Source organism: Grampus griseus, assembly GCF_964374135.1.
Source record: "Grampus griseus genome assembly, chromosome: 5".
Lineage (NCBI taxonomy): Eukaryota > Metazoa > Chordata > Mammalia > Artiodactyla > Delphinidae > Grampus > Grampus griseus.
The window spans coordinates 128,236,214-128,255,323 of record NC_138998.1 but is presented as its reverse complement, the minus strand read 5'-3'; the positions used below and the strand labels follow the sequence as shown (position 1 = coordinate 128,255,323).

The window sequence follows — 19,110 nt, the reverse complement described above, 5'->3', positions numbered from 1 at the left end:
TACGTAACAACCAGTCCTCATGCAGAGCTTGAGAAGAGATGCAAGTTAATTAGCAGTATTTACAAGAGCTTGGATAACTGCTTCTAAAATCAAGGACTGAACCTCTAATAATGGGATGATATTGGCCCCCCGCCAGTGAAATAGCTTCAAAATGCCCAGTCGAGGAACTGAGTAAAATAATTTGGCACCATTGTCAAAACCTTCTTTTGCCATCCTTCACTCTTGACAAACTTCCCTCGGTGCAAGAAAAAAGAACTGCCTACAATCTGCAAGTGTATTACTTGCTATACAAAAATAATCACCCTGACTTCCATTTCAGGCATTAAAAGAGACCAAATATCGTATTTCCAGGTTTTAGACAACACATTCTTATAAACACAAATGTGCATCAGAGCTTTCCATTTGTTGAAGCATTTGTATTTAACATACTCTGCATAGGCATTAAAAGTGAAGGAATTTGTATATGATTAATATCTTCCAAGAACTCTCATCTGGTGGGACAGAGGATGGCACTGCCACCCAATTTGATAAATGGAGAACTTGGCCTGCTGATTTGGCAATACTTCTGACCAGCTACCAAAATAAAAGACAGCACCAACATCACTGCTGACTCACAACTGTCCTGAAGGTTTGAGTTTCCCTCCTTTGGCAGAATATCCTACTTGTACCCTACATGTTTCACCCCCTATACTTCTCTCCTTCTTCAATGCTAAGTTCCAGGCAATAAGATTGTATTAGTCAGAGTCTGCAGAGAAACAAAACGAATAAACATACATATATAGAGAGATTTATTAAAAGAAAATGATTCAAGTGATTATGAAGACTGATAAATCACAAATCTGCCATCTGCAAGCTGAAGACCTAGGAAAGCCAAAGGTGTAGCTCCCATCTGAAGACCAGCAGGCTTGAGACTCAGAAGGAGCCAATGTTTCTGTTCTACTCTAAAGGCAAGAAACAACCGTTGTCCCAGCTCAATGCAGGCAGGCAGGAAGAGTCCTCATAGAAAAGTCAGCCTTTTTGCCCCATTCAGGCCTTCAACTGCTTGAGTGAGGCCCACCAACATTAGGGAGGGCAATCTGCTTTATTCAGTCTTCCAATTTAACTATAAATCTCATGCAAAAGCACCCTCACAGACACACACAGAATAATGTTTGCCCAAATATCTGGGCACCCTGTGGCCCAGTCAAGTTGACACATAAAATTGACCATCTCAGGATGGTCATTGGAAGCATATTGTGGCAGCTCCCAGGATAATCAGTCCACTCCTAGACTGCTCCCCTTCTTTGTCTCTTCCTCCTCCAGCTGCCACCATCTTGGACCATGACAACAAGGGACATACCTAAATAATGGCAGAAAAATTGGGGGCTCTGAAGATTTCATGGAGCAGAAACACCATGTCAGCCCAGGACTTTATATCCCCAGTCTTCTACATCAGAGAAGAAAGAAACTTGCACCTCGTTTAATCTGCTGTTATTTGGTGATGATGTTTTGTGGAGAAGGAGGGGATCTGTGAAAGCTGATGCTAATCCTAACTGATATATCTCCCTTTTTCTCCCATTTCACACTGCAGGAGAGAATGATGGATTGGGCAACAAATTAGCTAAAATACCTATGACTAGAAAGAGAGAAAACCCTAAGACCTGTGTAGCCCTCAGCTCTACAGTGAAGGTAACAATCAAACTTTATACAACACAGTAAAGCTTTTGTGCAGCCTTTCATGACATTATATCTTTCCAAAAATAACCTTGTGAGGCAGAGAAGCCTTATGTTTTAATCCTCATTTTTCTCTCTGAAAAACCTAGGATTGTCCTTGCTTAGATGATAATTTGGTTTTGAATTCTTCATATTAAGCTAAGCAAAACCATGCAGTATCAAGTGGGCAACAATACCTTATTCAATAGAATTCTATCCCTTTACAAACATTTATGGGGAGCTTTAAAACTTCTTTATAAATGCAAATTAAGTCTTAAAGCAAGATTATAACAGTGAAATTCTGTTTTAACCTGATGGACACCAAAATGACTTTGCTAAATTTAAACTGCATTTCAATGGAAACCCATGGTCACTGTGGAACCAAAGGGTATTGAGCCTGTTGTTTGTTTGCTGTGATCGTTTGCAGATAAAGCAAGGGAACACTATTATTTGTGTCACAGTCCATGTTAGCCTTAAATGCTGGGAGAAATCCTACAGCTGCAAGAACTCTTTAATTGAGCCCAGAGTTTCTCAAACTTGTGTGACCATGAATCAGTTTTTTGTTTTTTATTGCTTTTTTCTTTTCTGGTTTTGTTTTTTATAAATACTTTACATTTCAAACACTGGTGTTGCAAGAGCGTGTTTTCGGAAGCACTATACCACTTTCTACTTTGAGGGCATTTTCTTCTCACTAAACATACTGCAGGGTAGGACAGGGTTGGAGGGGGCAGGGGACGGAGGATTACGTGGCTGCACTTGCGGATTTTTCTCCATACCACCCTCCTTAATTAGGATTACCAGTATTAGCCAATAAGAATACAGGATTCTCAGTTAAAACTGAACTTCAGATGAACAGCAAAAATGAATTTTTTTTTGTATAAGTATGTCCCATGTGATGTTTGGGACCTACGTATACCAAAAATCTATTCATTGTTTACCTGATTTCTGAAATTCAGTTTAACTGGGCACCTTGTACCTTGTCTGGCAACCCTACCCCTAATCCATCGCCAGGGAGGAGGAGCTTCTGGTCGTCCTGGTTCATATTTCGAGGCATTTAATGGGGCTTTATGACTAAGAAGGAGTGCTGGAGTCAAATCACAAGCCTCTGCCCCCAAGTTTGTAAACAGTCTCTCCATGAAGTTCTCTTATTTCGGCCTCTTTTTGTGCTACGCTTCCTTACAAGGACCATGAGTAATATCCTGTAAGACTAAGATTTAGGACAAATGGAGATGCCTTGCCTGAGCCTTAATCCTAAATCTCAAACTCAAACCTAGGTTTGCAGAAAGTCTTGCTTTGGGGGTTTTCGCACCAACAATAATGAGGTGCCCTTTTTCTTATTTCTGGACCAGCTAGCTATAGATCAATGCATGCCACTCAGTAGGCTTAATATAAGCTATTGCAATCCCTACAACTATTATTCTTATTAGCACCCTAAATATCTGTATTGACAATATTGCAATGGTTGTGTAACGGTTTGGGGGTGGGAGTCAGTGTACTCAAATGCCATCAACGCTCATCTCTCTCTACTTTAGAGAAAAGGAGAACAGACCACCAAATAGAGATTTGCACACAGACCACAATGACCCCGTGGTAAGTCTTGGGTCTTCTTTCTTGCCTGGGATCTGGGAATTGACCACTGTGTTCACCGTGTTAATTTCTAGAAATCATAAAACCCCAAAACTTGATTGACTGACCAGATGTTCTAAGAATACTTAGGGCTGGACACAGGAACAAGTTAATTTTTTTTTTAATCTTAAAAAAAGAAAACACCCCAACTTACCCATAATCGATTTCTTACTTTTTTTCCCAGCTGTTTTTAAATAATCAAATCACCATAGTCTCTATAGCATTCTGGAGATTACAGGGCTTGTGAGTCATATCCTTATTTACAGGAATGATGGGGGAAAGTCAGCACTTCAGCATTTACTCCATTTTTGAGAAGTGAACAGGAATTAAAAAGCTCAGGGTGGCAGGAGGAAAGCTGTTTAATACATAATTTTACCTTGTCCTACTATTTCTTTATCTTTCCCTTTTCAAGACTCAGACCTGAGAGAACTGCCACTGCCCAGACACGTCCAGTGACAGATACAATATGTTAGTGTAGCAGATGGCAGACACATATTCTTCCTTGTTTGGCTGTTAAAAAACTTGATTCCTCCTTTTTTTCACACTAGCTCAGTCCTTCTGCTCAGAATTTCTTGTCTTAAACTTCTTAGTCCAAAAGAACAAAAAGTTTTTAAAAGAGAAACTGCTTGGGGAAAACTTTATTTACCAGCTTGTGTGACTCAGACCATCACCTCATGGCCGTTACTTACTGTAGCCTCAATAATCTACTCTCATAAAAGCCTCTTCTTTTATCTCCCTTCCCCAGAGCTGTCTGAGAAATGTGAAAATAGGAGGACTGATTAGGAACATTTTCAAAGTTTCAGGGAGCAAATTGAAATCGATATGATTTTAACATTAGAACTTAAAACCCCCCTGAGTATATAAGACACTTTTCTTTTGGGGAGCATTTGTTTCTAACCATGGGAAATAATATATTCCCCGTTAATTAAAACATAGAAGGTTAGAACTGGAAGGGTGTTCAAAGAAGCTAAAGTTTAAGGCTATCAGCTTTGTGGGTGATTTCATCTCTGCCTTGTGAACATTTCACATGTGTGACATGATCTGCACGTCCATCTTTGATTATTACCATTCTTAAAAATAACATGGACAGGTGGAAAATATTGTCTCAAAAGTTCTAACTGCTTAAGAATATTCTCTTACGAGCTGTGAGTTTGGCAACTTTGAAACATGAAATAAACATTAAAAAACAGATCATAGAAATCTTCATTAAAAGGCAGGATTATTAGTGTCACTCAATTAAATATGTTAATGATGACAGCGGAGGTAAATTCTGTCTTCTATTCTAAGCCAGGCCACATGATACAATTAAGGGTTTACCTTCTCTCTAAGGAGAAAAATAGTCACTAAAATGACTTCTCAAGTAAAATGTATATAATACCCTATACAAATAACCCTATCAACTGTATAGCTAGCTAAATCTGTATAGTATAAATAACGCCATACAGTATAGCACTCTAAGCAACTTAAAATGAAGTAACTTAACAAAGAAAACCCTTGAAACATGTTACCCTAGAAGATAATGTGTTAACATGTTGTCCCTGTCCTTGAAAGTCTTCAGTGGCTTCCTATTGTTTCTAGGATTAAGGCCAAAATTCTTAATGTGATCTTCAAGGTCCTGCCTTATCCTGCAACCTCATCTTGTACCACACTCTCCATACCTCTTCATGCTCAGCCACATGGGCCTCCCTCCAAGTCTTTGAACATGCCCCAGGGCCTTTGCACATGTTTCACTCTGTCTAGACACCTTCCTCCTCCTGCCTTCTTTGCCTCTTTAGCTCTTACTCATCCATCAGATCTCAGCTCAGTAGTCACCACCTTGAGAAAGTCATCCCAGACTCTAAATCTCAGTTAGATTCTCTTTTGTATATGAACTCATAGACTATATTTCTTTTCTGTTTGGCACTTACCTCATTTATTTGTTGTATTTTTTTATCTATTGCCACATAACAAATCACCCCAAAATTTAGTGGCTTAAAACAGCATTTATTATCTCAGAGTTCCTGAGACTCAGAAACAGGAGCAGCTTGGTGGGTGGCTTTGGTTCAGAGTCTCTCACGAGGCTGCAGCCATTTGCAGCTTCACCTGGGATTGGAGGACTTGCTTCACAGTTCACTCATGTGGCCTCAGGTCCTTACCACATGGGCTTCTCCGTAGGCCTGCTGGAGCCTCTTCAGAACACGGCAGCCAGCTCATCCAGAGCAAGTGATCCAAGAGAGAACGGAGAAGAAGGAAGCTCTGTGTCTTTGTGACCTGGGCGTAGAAGCCACATACTGCCACTTCTGCTTTATTCTGTTTGTCACAAACAAGTTAAGTCCACCCCACACTAAAGGGGAAGAGAAATAAGCTCTACCTTTTGAGGGGATTTTTGGATATATTTAAAACTACCCCAGGTAGGTAGTTAAGTAAATGTTTACCTTCCCTACTAGACTAAGGATTCCTTGACTACTAGACCCACATTCCTGTTGTGCACTGTTGTGTCTCTGACATCTTCCAGAATGCCTGGCAAAGTACAAGCATTCAGAGAAAGAAAGAAGGAAAGAAGGAAAGAAGGAAAGAAGGAAAGAAGGAAGGAAGGAAAGAAAGCAAGAAAGAAAGAAAGAAAGGAAGGAAGGAAGAAAGAAAGAAAGAAAGAAAGAAAGAAAGAAAGAAAGAAAGAAAGAAAAGAAAGAAAGAAAGAAAGAAAGGAAGGAAGAAAGAAAAGAAAAGAAAGAAGGAAGGAAGGGAGGAAAGAAAGAAAAGAAAGAAAGAAAGAAAGAAAGAAAGAAAGAAAGAAAGAAAGAAAGAAAGAAGGAAGGAAGGAAGGAAAGAAAAAGAAAGAAAGAAAGAAAGAAAGAGAAAGAAGGGAGGGAGGGAGGAAGGAAGGAAAGACGGAAGGAAAGGCAGAGTGAGGGAAGGAAGGGAGGCAGGGAGGGAAGGTAAAAAGTCAATTTGCATTTGAATCCCAGCCCTGCAAAACACTGTACAAATTATGTAACCTTAGTTTCTGGCTTTGGGGAATGGGGATAATTATAGCTACCTCTCAGGCTGTTCTGAGAATTAAATAATACAGCCTATATGATGAACCTGGATTTTTCTGGTACAGAAAGGGCTCATTAAACATTACTTTTATTCATCTTTTTGCTTCAATGACACCTGCCATCCATCCCAAGGCACGTGGATTCTCCTTCTCATTTTGTCTCTCCCAACCCTACTAGTCTGTTCCTCCAATCCAGTTGCTGCCACTCTCCCTTGTTGCACAGTCCTTCTTATTAGCCTGACAATTTCTGGTATCCATCCATCCTGTACACCACAACCCTATTCATTGTCTTCAAGACCAGCCCTGACCATTCACTCCTCTTTTCAAAATGTTTATTTTGTCCAAACTCTCCCACAACCAGGGCCCAGTGGAACTTCTCAACTTAATTTGTCACTATTCCCCTACATATACCCTCTGAGAAGACTATCTACTGCCTCCCAAAGTGTGGAACACTGGGATTGTGTCATTCATTTTTGCTGTTATTCTGCCTTGCACTTGGTAAGTAAATAGTAAACTTCTGTTGAATTGAATTTGAATTCCAGATCCCTTTTAGTTCCTTGTTTGTACTGAGTTAATGATACATCCAAGCCCAGGTACCAGAATGACATCAAGATACCAACATCAATGAGAAGAGAATGGGCTTTTAGTCACCTGTAACCACATTCTTTTATGTCTATGTAAACTAAATGGCCCACAAATAGCAAATTCTTTAACAGAGCAGTTACACAGTATAATGTGGGTTACATTTTCTTAAATTCTCTAAAGCAAGCACTTCATCTTAATACTAATAGAACCTCTGTGCTCATTTTTAATGCTCTATAAATTTTTCATTATTGCTAATAGCAAGAACATTGTAAATATATTTGAAGATATAAAATTCTTAAATGATTCTGTGTTATACAGACGATAGGCAGCGGTAAATAAGATTGGAGGAAATTTGTCAAATGAATGAAAAGATGAAACTGACAATATAAGAAATTTTGCCTTTAGGTTTCTCTGAAAATGCTACAAAAGTAGATGTTTTTATATTTTTAATGAATAAAAGTCTGCTTAAAACTCACCCTCCTATGTTGAATCACTATGCTGTATACCTGAAACTAATATAATACTGTAAATCAGCTATACTTCAATTAAAAAATATTAAAACACACACACACCTATAGAAATGCTTACTTTTGAGTTATGAATAGATATCTTTTGGAAACAGTAAAATTCCAGGCTGAAACTAGAACAGATATGAAAACTATTTACTCAGTGTCTCCTTGACATAATAACAGAGTGTTCAAATATTTTGACCTTGTAAAATTATTTTCATTCTAGTAGAGCAGAGAGATTTTGCAACTATATTTCCATGCCCTCCCCTCCCATTTTCTATAAGGTGCCATGACTGCTTGAATTCTGTAAATACGTGTAACCCTCTTCAGATGGGCAGTGATCAACAACTAATCGTTGTATTTAAAGCTAGGTAACTTACCCTTCATCCTTCCATTCCATTGGCCTTAGATTTATATAAATTTAGTCAACAAGTCCTTCTTTATATTAGTATATATAAGCCTTGGGGTTCTTTTAAAAAGAAGGCGCTACCAGGATAATAGGGACTTTCACCTTTAGTTAAATGTTAAAGCAGCTGAAAGGTGAATAGGCTCACATAACATTCAAACGTTGAGAGCTATTGAAAAGCTTCATTTTACAAATGAGGAGACTGAGGTTAAGGATGCTAAGGACCTTATGGACACACACCACATGACAAGAAACCCATGGCCCTGCATCATGTTTCCGCTTGGCATTTGCCCAGCTGCCCAGTGATTAGTCTAACCCAAGGTGCATCAACCTCTGTGCCATTGGCATATTGGGCCAAACAATTCTTCTCTGTTGTGATGCTGTCCTGCATATTGCAGGATGTCTAGCAGCATCCCCAGCCTCTACTCTCCAGATGCCAGTAGCACCCACCCCCTCATCCTTGTCGTGACAACAAAAATATCTCTAGACTTTGCCAAATGTCCCTTGAGGGTAAAATCACCCCCAGTTGATAACAACCAGTCTATCCCAGACCATCTTATTGCTTTAATCAGCTATTCTCTTTTATGTTTTCTGGGCAAATACTTTAAGACACTAATGACCATATTCAGTATAGAGCTCTGAGTTATTTATATGAGAAACCACAGTCTTACAAGAAAAGGGACTTCACCGCTTTTTTGGCACTTCCAAATACAACTAAGAACAAATTCTGACTAGGGTTAACCCATCCCAACTTTTAGCATAAATTGAGGTTAAGAAAGAGACAAAATACAGACTGAGGGTTTTGATCTATGTTTAATGAAAAAGAAGTTACAGGAATAGAAATGGACATAAAACAAAGAGATCAATTTGGAAAACTATGGTGATAGATAGAACAAGGGAAAAATCATTTTAATCTTAAATTTACTCATATATTCTTATTAATCATTGATCCAAAACATCTCCTTAAATCCAAAACAGAGTAATAGTTAGAATTTTACTGTTCAAATTACTGGGCTGTTTTCATCGGAACTCACCAAGGTAACGTCCAAACAATACTTTTCCATTTCTCCCAGAACACAAGCAAAGGCAGAGATGTTTACCACGAGGTAACGTAGCACGGAGAAAATGCAGCCTTATCAGCTTTTTATTACAACAGCAAGTTAGCACTGGCAAATGTGCTTCTGGCACAAACATGCTTTCCGCTAATATTTTCATGAGAAAGCTTTTATGATATGCAACCATTTATTCTTAGTACAATCAATCATTGAGGGATTAAACCTAACTCTGGTGAACATAAATATATTTAGAGAAGTTTCTGACAGTTCAGATTAGAGCACCGTAGAAATATTGAAGATGTGAAATTTTAAAATACACAGATAAGAAACTGCAGTGAGCATCTTATTAGTTTGTTTCATGGCTGAATTCTGTTCATGATTCTTAGTAGAATCAGTCAATGTTCTATTTCTATCGTTTTCTACCCAGATCTACAGTATGATCGTATCTTGCTAAATAAGAAAAAAAAATATCTTTGGAAACGAATTATGATCTCTGAAAACATCTGGTAATAGGTTTGTTTCAATTACCTTATTTAAAATAAAATAACCCTTCTCTCAAACTATATCAGGCAAGCATTAAACTCGTTAGTATAGACGTTGGCCATGTGGGTAATAAGGAGAAGCAATAGATTTTACTCACTATCCCTTTAAAATAAAAATCTTTTGGCCAGTGCATAGCAGCCACCAACCTCTTATGCTCACATTGAATAATTTCAAGTTAGGACGAGCCCTGTCTCTTCTGATACTGTATTCTAAGTTTCTCCAGTTGTTCTATACATTGGGACTGGGCCAGCTTCAATGTCCGATTCTCCTCTGTCAGTGCCTCAAATTCCCGAGCCAGCTGAGCGGCATCCAGCTTCTCCTTTTCTGCCTGATCCAGCTTGGCAATGAGCTCCTTTCTGAAGATTCAGGGGGGCAGGTGAGGAAGAAGCATAAAACATAATGCAAACAAATTGAATTATACGCAACAGCATAATGGAAGTCGAATATGTCGTTCTACTCTTCCAAATTTTACCCATCTCTGCCTGCCTCCTTACTTTTATTTTTCCAACTTCACAAATGTTAGATGCCTTTATTTTATTCCAGCACCTCGTCTAGATATATCCAAAATATTAAACATATACCAGCGCAGATACAGAGAACAAATGTATGGATACCAAGGGGGAAGGGGGGAATCAGATGAATAGGGAGATGGGGATTGACATATATCCACTATTGATACTATGCAGAAAATAGATAACTAATGAGAACCTACTGTACAGCACAGGGAACTCTACTCAATGCTCTGTGGTGACCTAAATGGGGAGGAAATCTAAAACAGAGGGGATAGAAATACACATAAAGCTGATTCACTTTGCTGTACAGTGGAAATTAACCAAGCATTGTAAAGCAAATATACTCCAATTAAAAATAAATAAATAAATAGAAATAAAATAAACATATACCAGCAAAAGCTCAATAAGTCCTTTGACAGTCAAAAGGGGTGATCTTTTAAAGAGTACAACAAATTGTAAAAAATTATGACTATTTTGTAGGAAAAAAACAGAAAAATTTGTTTATAATTTAAGATGCTATTGTCTTACAGGTAGGTGAATCATAGTTTGTCCCTTACCTAAGTTTTGTCCTTCAAATTCAGTTATTATCTTCTTTTGTTTTCTATTTCTGAGTTTAACAAATCTTTACTAGGCAAAGTAACAAATCTTTATGAAGAAATTCCAGTTGCCTCCTGCAGATATTATTTTCCATGTCTTTCCCTAGCCCTTATATATATCTTGTCGCCCTAACTAACAAAGCAATATCTCTATGTTTGGTGCTGTCCTGACTCCTGAATTTAGGAAGCAAGCTAAGGTTATTGGAGGGAACTTGTAGTGATAACGCCTAAAACAATAAATATTTGTAAATAATTCATTGATGTAAATACACATAATAAGGAACTAAAGATTTGCAGTCTATATTTAGATTTAATAAACATGACAACACAAAACGGGTCCATTCCCCTTATATGTGTCAGTTAATCCTAAACTAGACTTAACTGAATTTTCCTTTGCCTCAACGTAAGGGTATGTCATATTTCTTTCTCCTCTGTATGCAAAAGTGCAGAGACCTGGAAGACCACTTGAACCAAGTGATTAAACTTGACATCATTAGTAATGAGACCAATAGATGCCCCATGCATCACAAAAGACACAACATCTTTTCTGTGGTATTCCTGCCAAAAAATGCACACATCAGACAACCTCAAATTGAGGGAAATGTTACAAAAGCATTTGAAGCCTGTATGCTTCAAAATGTTAAAACTGCTTCATATTTAGAAAAACTAAAGAGAAATGGCAATGAGATGCAATGTGCAGTTCTGGATTGGAAAGAGAAAAGCTGTGAAGGACATTACTGGGAAAGTGATACAATTTAAATATGGCCTGTGAATTAGATAATACTACTGAATCAATGCTAAATTTCTTAATTTTAATTATTGTATTGATGTCAAGTGAGAGAATGTCCTTGTTCTTAGAAAATACTCCCTGAAGTATTTAGGGCAATGGAGCATGAAATATATATATATATATATATATATATATATATATATATATATATATATACACACACACACATATATATAATTGTATATGTGCATGTGATATAGATAGATGGATAGACACCCCATCTCTCTAAGAGAGAAAGAGAGAGAGAGCCCCAGTAGTATGTAGCTTTGGGAGAGGGAGAATAAAGCACAACTGGGGAAATTCTTCATAATTAATGAATGCTGTAAAGGAAGTATGAGGGTTCTTTTTACCATTTTTGTAACTTTTCTGTAAATTTGAAACTATCACACAGTTGCCCCAGGAAAAGGATAAAAAGCAAATCAGAATAGAAGTTCTAGTATTTTCTTCCTGCATTCAACAGACTGCTTTGTGTACCCAATTTGGTGACCACTGAGCAAAACCAGGCACCGGAAAGAACGTGCCCAACAGGGACAAAGGGAAGATAATCTGGAACATTCATATACATATACACAAGGTTCCTTTGGGCTCTTATTGATCTTTGAATCTTCCATAGTATTTGGAATATAAAGGCTCCCAGAGATAAATTAGAAGTTTGGGATTAACATATACACACTACCATATATAAAATAGTTAAACAACAAGGACCTACTGTATGGCACAGGGAACTATACTCAATATCTTGTAATAACCTATAATGGAAAAGAATCTGAAAAAGAATATATATATATATATATATATATATATATATATATATATATATATTTGTATAAAACTGGATCACTTTGCCATACACCTGAAACTAACACAACCTTGTAAATTAACTATACTTCAATTTTTTAAAATGGTTTAAAGAAAGAATATAGGGAATTCCCTGGTGGTCCAGTGGTTAGGCCTCTGCTCTTCCACTGCAGGGGGCATGGGTCTGATCCCTGGTCAGGTTCAGTGTGGCCAAAGGGGGAAAAAAAAAAGAATATAAAGTCTCCCAATAAATACTTATTGAATAAATATAATTGAAGAGTAAGGTACCTCAGAGACAACGTATATTTTAAAGATGAGGAAACAGAAACTCAGAGTGCTTAATATAATTGGAAAAAGTCACACACCTAATAAGAAGCAGCCATGAATCGAACCTATCCTTCTGATTAAATGCTTAAGGTTCTTTGCCTCTAAACATAGTTTAAGCAATAAATGTCAATAATTAAATATTAGTAACGTTTCTTACATAACTATCTTAAAGAAATTGATTAGTAAAATTTATGTAAGTAAAAAGAGACATGCCTCTAAATCCCTCACCCATCAGATCATCTACTCTTGTTCTTTTCTTCCTTTCAAATTAACTGTGTCACACAAATAATGGCTACTGTCCAGGCTCCATATCTGACCTCATTTAAAATTCCTGAGGATATCTGTTATTAGTTTTGACTAACAGGGAAAATAAATCACAGATTTTACAACTGAAAGGAATGGTCATGATTGTCTAATCCAATCTTCTTGCATTGGAGAAAGTCAATAATAATTTCTTCCTTACTGGAATCAAGAAGACTCAACTGATAGGTTTCTAAATTAATTTCATGTATTTGATAAGTAGTTACACATCTATTTAATGAATACTGTCAAAACATCTGTTGCCTCCTGTCCAAGACCTATTTATATAGAAAAATTGATGCTCATTCATTAGCAATTCATAATTAAACCCCAGCACATCAACCTACAAAGATAATCTTATAAATAGATGATCTGGGGAGCAAGTCAATATGTACAATTGGCTAGAATGTGGTCCTGCCTTTGATTTCTTGTTTATCATTTCCCTTCAGTGTAATGTGATAAAGGTGTAGAAGATCATCATTACAGGAATCTTATTTATACCATAGTTTTCCAGATGATGTACCTCAACAGTGAAAAGGTCATAACCTTGGGTCCACCATAGATCATCTGCTGGCCCCATCCTAAGCCACATGCCTGGATAAGTTTTTATTTGCTAAAACAAATGGGGGAAGGGGAAATCCAAGTGAGTCGGTAAAGAGAACTAAAACTTTCTGCAAACTAATTTCAAAATTAAGGAGATTCTTTATGTTGTAGGAGGTTGGGAAATGGATTCATCATTAGTACAAGTATTTCTCTGTTTCTGGAAAGACCAGAACTCTTGGAACTTTCTAAGTTAACTAAAGACTTTTATTTGGAAAAGACAAAATCCTAGGCAGTTTAGTCCCCAGGAGCTAAAGCGTTTTGAATAATAATGTAACAAAGGGTCTTCCCTGGTGGCACAGTGGTTAAAAATGCACCTGCCAATGCAGGGGACATGAGTTCGAGCCCTGGTCCAGGAAGATCCCACATGCCGCAGAGCAACCAAGCCTGTGCACCACAACTACTGAGCCCGTGCTCTAGAGCCGCGAGCCACTACTACTGAAGCCCACGCACCTACAGCCCGTGCTCCTCAACAAGAGAAGCCACCGCAATGAGAAGCCCACGCACCACAATGAAGAGTAGCCCCCGCTCGCCACAACTAGAGAACACCTGCGTGCAGCAATGAAGACCCAATGCAGCCAAAAATAAATAAAATTAAATTAATTAATTTAAAAAAATAATAGTGTAATAAAATACTATCTTCATCGTAGGAGAATTTTAGCTTAAATTGTGATTTAGACTGTACTGTTAGTGGTTCTTGAAAGATGTGTGTTCTAGCACCAACATTTACACACAAGAGAGGAGTAGATGCTTCAAGATGACATAAAGGATGTGAAAGTTCACCTTCATCTTATGCAGGTGAAGGAACAATAAATGGTATTGAAATGGAATTTCCAAAACGCAGTCTAGACTTTGGTATTGAAGTCCTACAAATGAATGATGCAGGAAGAATAAATTTACCCTATCTTCTGGGAGCCAAAGGGCAACACCTTACCTTTGCAGGAAGAAGTAAGATTTGCTCTAGAGTTTCTCAGCCTTGGCACAATTGATCTTTTGGGCCAACTCTTTGTTGTTGGTGGCTGTCCCAGACATTGGCATTATAGAAGGTTTAGCAGTATCCTTGGCCTCTACTCCCCAGATGTCAGTAGCACCTCCCCTCACCCCACATCATCACAACCAAAAATGTCTCTAGACATCGCCAATGTCCTAGGGGTAGGAGGCTGAGGAATCAGTCTAGTTAAAAACCCCTACTCTATAGGAAATGGAGATTTCCACTATCAATCACCGGAAAAAGAGTTAAATTCTGGGTTAGGAATAAGGGGAAAGGCAAAATGTTTTCCTCGTTCTGTTTTTTGTTTGTTTCCTTATTTTAATTAATTAAGTAATTTTATTAAAGTATAGCTGCTGTACAATACAGTGATTCACAAATTTTAAAGGTTATACTCCATTTATAGTTATTATAAAATATTGGCTATATTCCCTGTGTTGTACAATATATCTTTGTAGCTTATTTTATACCTAATAGTTTGTAGCTCTTACGTGCCTACCTCTATACTGCCCTTCCCCTTTCCCACTCCTCACTAGTAACCACTAGTTTATTCTCTATATATGCTAGTCTGCTTCTTTTTTGTTATATTCTCTAGTTTGTTGTATTTTTTAAAATTTCACATATAAGTGATATCATCAGTATTTGTCTTTCTCTTAGACATAGACTTAAAATAACTGATTAATATATTCAAGAAATAGAAGAACAGATGATATATTTCAATAGAAGACTGGAGTCTACCAAAAATATCAACAGAATACATTAATTGAAAAATTAGATGAATTCCAAGTAAAATCTAGAGTTTGTTAATAGTAATATATCAATGTCAGTTTCTTAGTTTCGACAAATGTACCATGGTAATGTAACATGCTAACGACTGAGGAAACTGGCTGAGGGAAAAATGTTTCCTCATTCTGCTCCCCTAAAGATTGGAGTTTCTTTCCTTAGCAAGAGAGACAAAATTAAAGGCACTCTCACTGAAGAGAGGTAAATATTCTGTCCCTTTTAATGTGGTTCCAGGCAGAGAGGATTAGGTGGAGAGATACCTCGGAATGAGATTCCAGTTAAAAGATTGGACTGCCTATAATTAGGTATAAAATGCCCAAATCATTATGACTGGGGCATAAATGGAAAGTGTAATCTCACAGTCTAATGAAATCTGGTATATTGGGATTTCACATAAAACTAAATCCTCAAACAAAAGAATCCCCTTGTCCACACGGGGAGGGGGAAGGGTAAGCTGGGATGAAGTGAGAGAGTGGCATGGACATATATACACTACCAAATAAAATAGATAGCTAGTGGGAAGCAGCCGCATAGCACAGGGAGATCAGCTCGGTGCTTTGTGACCACCTAGAGGGGTGGGATAGGGAGGGTGGGAGGGAGATGCAAGAGGGAGGAGATATGGGGATATATGTATATGTATAGCTGATTCACTTTGTTATAAAGCAGAAACTAATACACCATTGTAAAGCAATTATACTCCAATAAAGATGTTAAAAAATAAAAAGAATCCCCTTGTCCACACCTCTGCTTCTGAGTGAAGAGCCAAGACAGTTCTTTGGTCCTTCTACTCATTCACTTGACAAGTATTTGTTGAAATCCTATTGCAAACCAAGCCCTGTCCTCAATTCTCGATAGACTGTTAGTCTCGGGGAGTGTATCTCCACTGTTGGAAAATGAACTCAAAACCTGTAAATTATACAAAAGGCATCTTATCCATATTAGACATCTTAGGAATGAGGATAGAACTTTCCACACATTACTACATACCCTGCAAACACTTGTGGAGAAATACCTCAATTTATTGTTTCTTTATGACAGTGGAAACCTGCTTTCTGAGGGCTGTGTAAAGATTTAAGAAAAATGTGCCTGGAATAAAAAAGTGAGGTTTGGTTTTCAATGTTTTCTAACTGCGGTATCGTTTTGCAAAGAAAATTGTACCCTGAAGTGAAGCAAATAAAACACATAAAATTGAACTTCCCCTGTTTGGCCCTTGTACATTACCCCGCCCCCCCATCACCCTCACCATCCCCAATCTCTGAGAGGTTTCCTAGAACCCAGTTTAAAAACCTCTGCCTTCAGGAATGCCCATAAAGAAATAAATGTTTCTGATTAATAATAAAAACCTCTTGTTGGAAATTTCAGGATAAAGTAAATACCATGACTAAAAACAAATCAGAATGGGGCTATTTCTAGACTATGCCTTTACAAATTACTTATGCTCCCTTTTCTCCCATCCTGATATGTTCCCCTCGAAGAGATGTTGCTCCCTCAATCATCATTTTGTGTATCTTAAAAAAGGCATGAAAATACAGGTCTTATACTTATTGTGGTACTCTCATATGAAAAGAGTTTTCTAATGTTTTGCAACTAAAATTATATACAACATTTTTAACTCAATAATAAAAAGACAAATAACTCAACTTAAAAATGGGCAAAGGACCTGAATGGACATTTCTCTAAGAAGTCATAGAAATGCCAAAAAGCACATGAAAAGGTGTTCAACATTTTTAGCTATCAGGGAAGTGTAAATGAAAACCAGAAAGAAACATCATTTTACACCCACTAGTGTCGCTATAATCAAAAAGACATAATAAAAAAAATAAATAAATAAATAAAAAATAAAAGACATAATAGGTGTTGGCAAAATGTGGAGAAAGTGGAAACTTCATACATTTCTGATGGGAATATAAAATGGTGCAGCCACTTTAGGAACAGTCTGGCAGCTCCTCAGAAGGTTACACATTGGGTTATCATATGACTCAGTAATTCTACTCTTAGGTACACACCCAAGTGAATTGAAAAGATACATCCACACAAACACTTATACATAAATGTTTGTAGCAGCATTATTCATAATAGCCAAAAGTACAGACAACCCAAATGTCCATCAACTGACAAATGGCTAACTAAAATGTGATATAACCATATAACGGAACATTATTTGACAATAAAAAGGAATGAAGTACAGTCATACCTCATTTTATTGCACTTTGTTTTATTGTGCTGCACAGATATTGTGTTTTTTTACAAATTGAAGGTTTTTGGCAACCCTGCAATGAGCAAGTCTATTGGCACCATTTTTCCAACAGCATTTGCTCATTTCATGTGTCTGTGTCACATTTTAGTAATTCTTGCAATATTTCAAACTTCTTCATTATTATTATATTTGTAATGGTGATCTGTGATCAGTGATCTTTGATTTTATTATTGGAAAAAAACCACGATTCGTTGAAGGCTCAAATGATGATTAGCATTTTTTAGCAATAAAGTGTTTTTTAATTAAAGTTTGTATGGTTTTTTTTAGACATAATGCTATTGCACACTTAATAGATTACAGTATAGTGTAAACATAACTTTTGTATTCACTGGGAAACCAAAAAATGTGTGTGACTCTCTGTTGTAATACTCGCTTTATTGTAGTGGTCTGGAACCAAACCTGCAGTACCTCTGAGGTCTGCCTACACTGATGCATGCCACAGCAAGGATGAACCCGGAAAATATCATGCTAAGTGAAAGAAGCCAGTCACAAAAGACCACATACTGCATGATTCCATTTATCTCAAATATCCAGAATAGGCAAATACATAGAGACAGAAAGTAGACTAGTCGTTGCCAGTGGCCAGCGGGAGGGAATGGGGAGTGACCACTCAGGGGTACAAGGTTTGTTTCTGGGGCGATGAAAATGTTCTAAAATCGTGATGGTGGTTTCACAGCTCTGTGGGTCTACTGAAAACCACTGAATTATTTTTTAAGCCCCTGAATTATTTCTTTTAAGTTATATAACATTTTTCAACCTGACTTTTCTAAGATTTTATCTTTTTCTGACAGTCTAAGTCAATCTTTTAAACACCGGAACACCTCGCACAATTTTTCATATATAAAGCAGAAGAGTGGTCTCTCCTCTGAACAAGATAAAACACAAAGCAAGTTTTACTAATGGTAAATCTATTTGTAGAACTAATTATAGTTTAACCATATATTTTTTAAACTGCCAAACAATTCAGTGATAAATATCAAATGCCATAAAATATCTGTACCTCACTTCCATGAGTTTCCATTACATACACAAAACCTGTATGTGTTCTATAAAAATGCTTAGAATATTTATTGAAAAAAGTATGTATACATTTTATGTTACTATATAAGCAATTATATAAAAAATACCTATTCACATCCAAAAGGCCTAGAAAAAATAGACAAAAATGATAGTAGGAGTTCTGTAAAGATGTCAGAATTCTTCGTAAATTTTTAAAGCTTTCAATAAAATTGTCATTTTTTTCCAGTTAAGAAGAGAAAAATTTCCAATGAAAGTAAGAACAAGCTTTTTGCATATCACTGGTCAATAAGCCAGAAGCTATTCTTTAAATTAAATTCATCCCATGCTGAATTTGTAATCCCAGAAAATGTTTGACTGTCTTTATCCACCCAACAGACATGATTTAAAACAATAGTTATAATCAACTCTTCTCCCCTCCCCTCTGCGAAGTCTCCCAAACTAGGTCCAGGGAGACCCCCTCTGGAGATGAGAGAGAAGTTCAGCTTAACCTGTACCCACATGGCTCCAATATTCAAAAACTCTCTTTTAAAATACCTGATTTAGTGCCTCTCTGTGTGTCCAGCATATGCTAGCCAATCACTGGAAGCAACATAATCAGCCACACTTTATTAAATGATGGGGAAGAAATTCTCATCCAAATGATCAAAAAAATGGAGAGGGAATTTACTTGGGTCAAATCCATTTGGCCCAATTTATCTTGCTTGAAC

General features: G+C 37.1%; 1 protein-coding gene across 2 annotated transcripts in view; it reads right to left on the bottom strand.

The window, feature by feature from the left end:
- Nucleotides 1–9,607: 9,607 nt before the first annotated feature.
- Nucleotides 9,608–19,110, bottom strand: part of MAP3K7CL (MAP3K7 C-terminal like) — a gene marked incomplete at both ends in the record, with an annotated part of 38,583 nt that continues 29,080 nt past the window's right edge. For both annotated transcript variants that reach the window (XM_082654706.1, XM_082654705.1), the window contains one exon: nt 9,608–9,788. In XM_082654706.1, coding sequence (XP_082510832.1) covers nt 9,608–9,788 — 181 coding nt within the window. The remainder of the gene's footprint in view (nt 9,789–19,110) is intronic.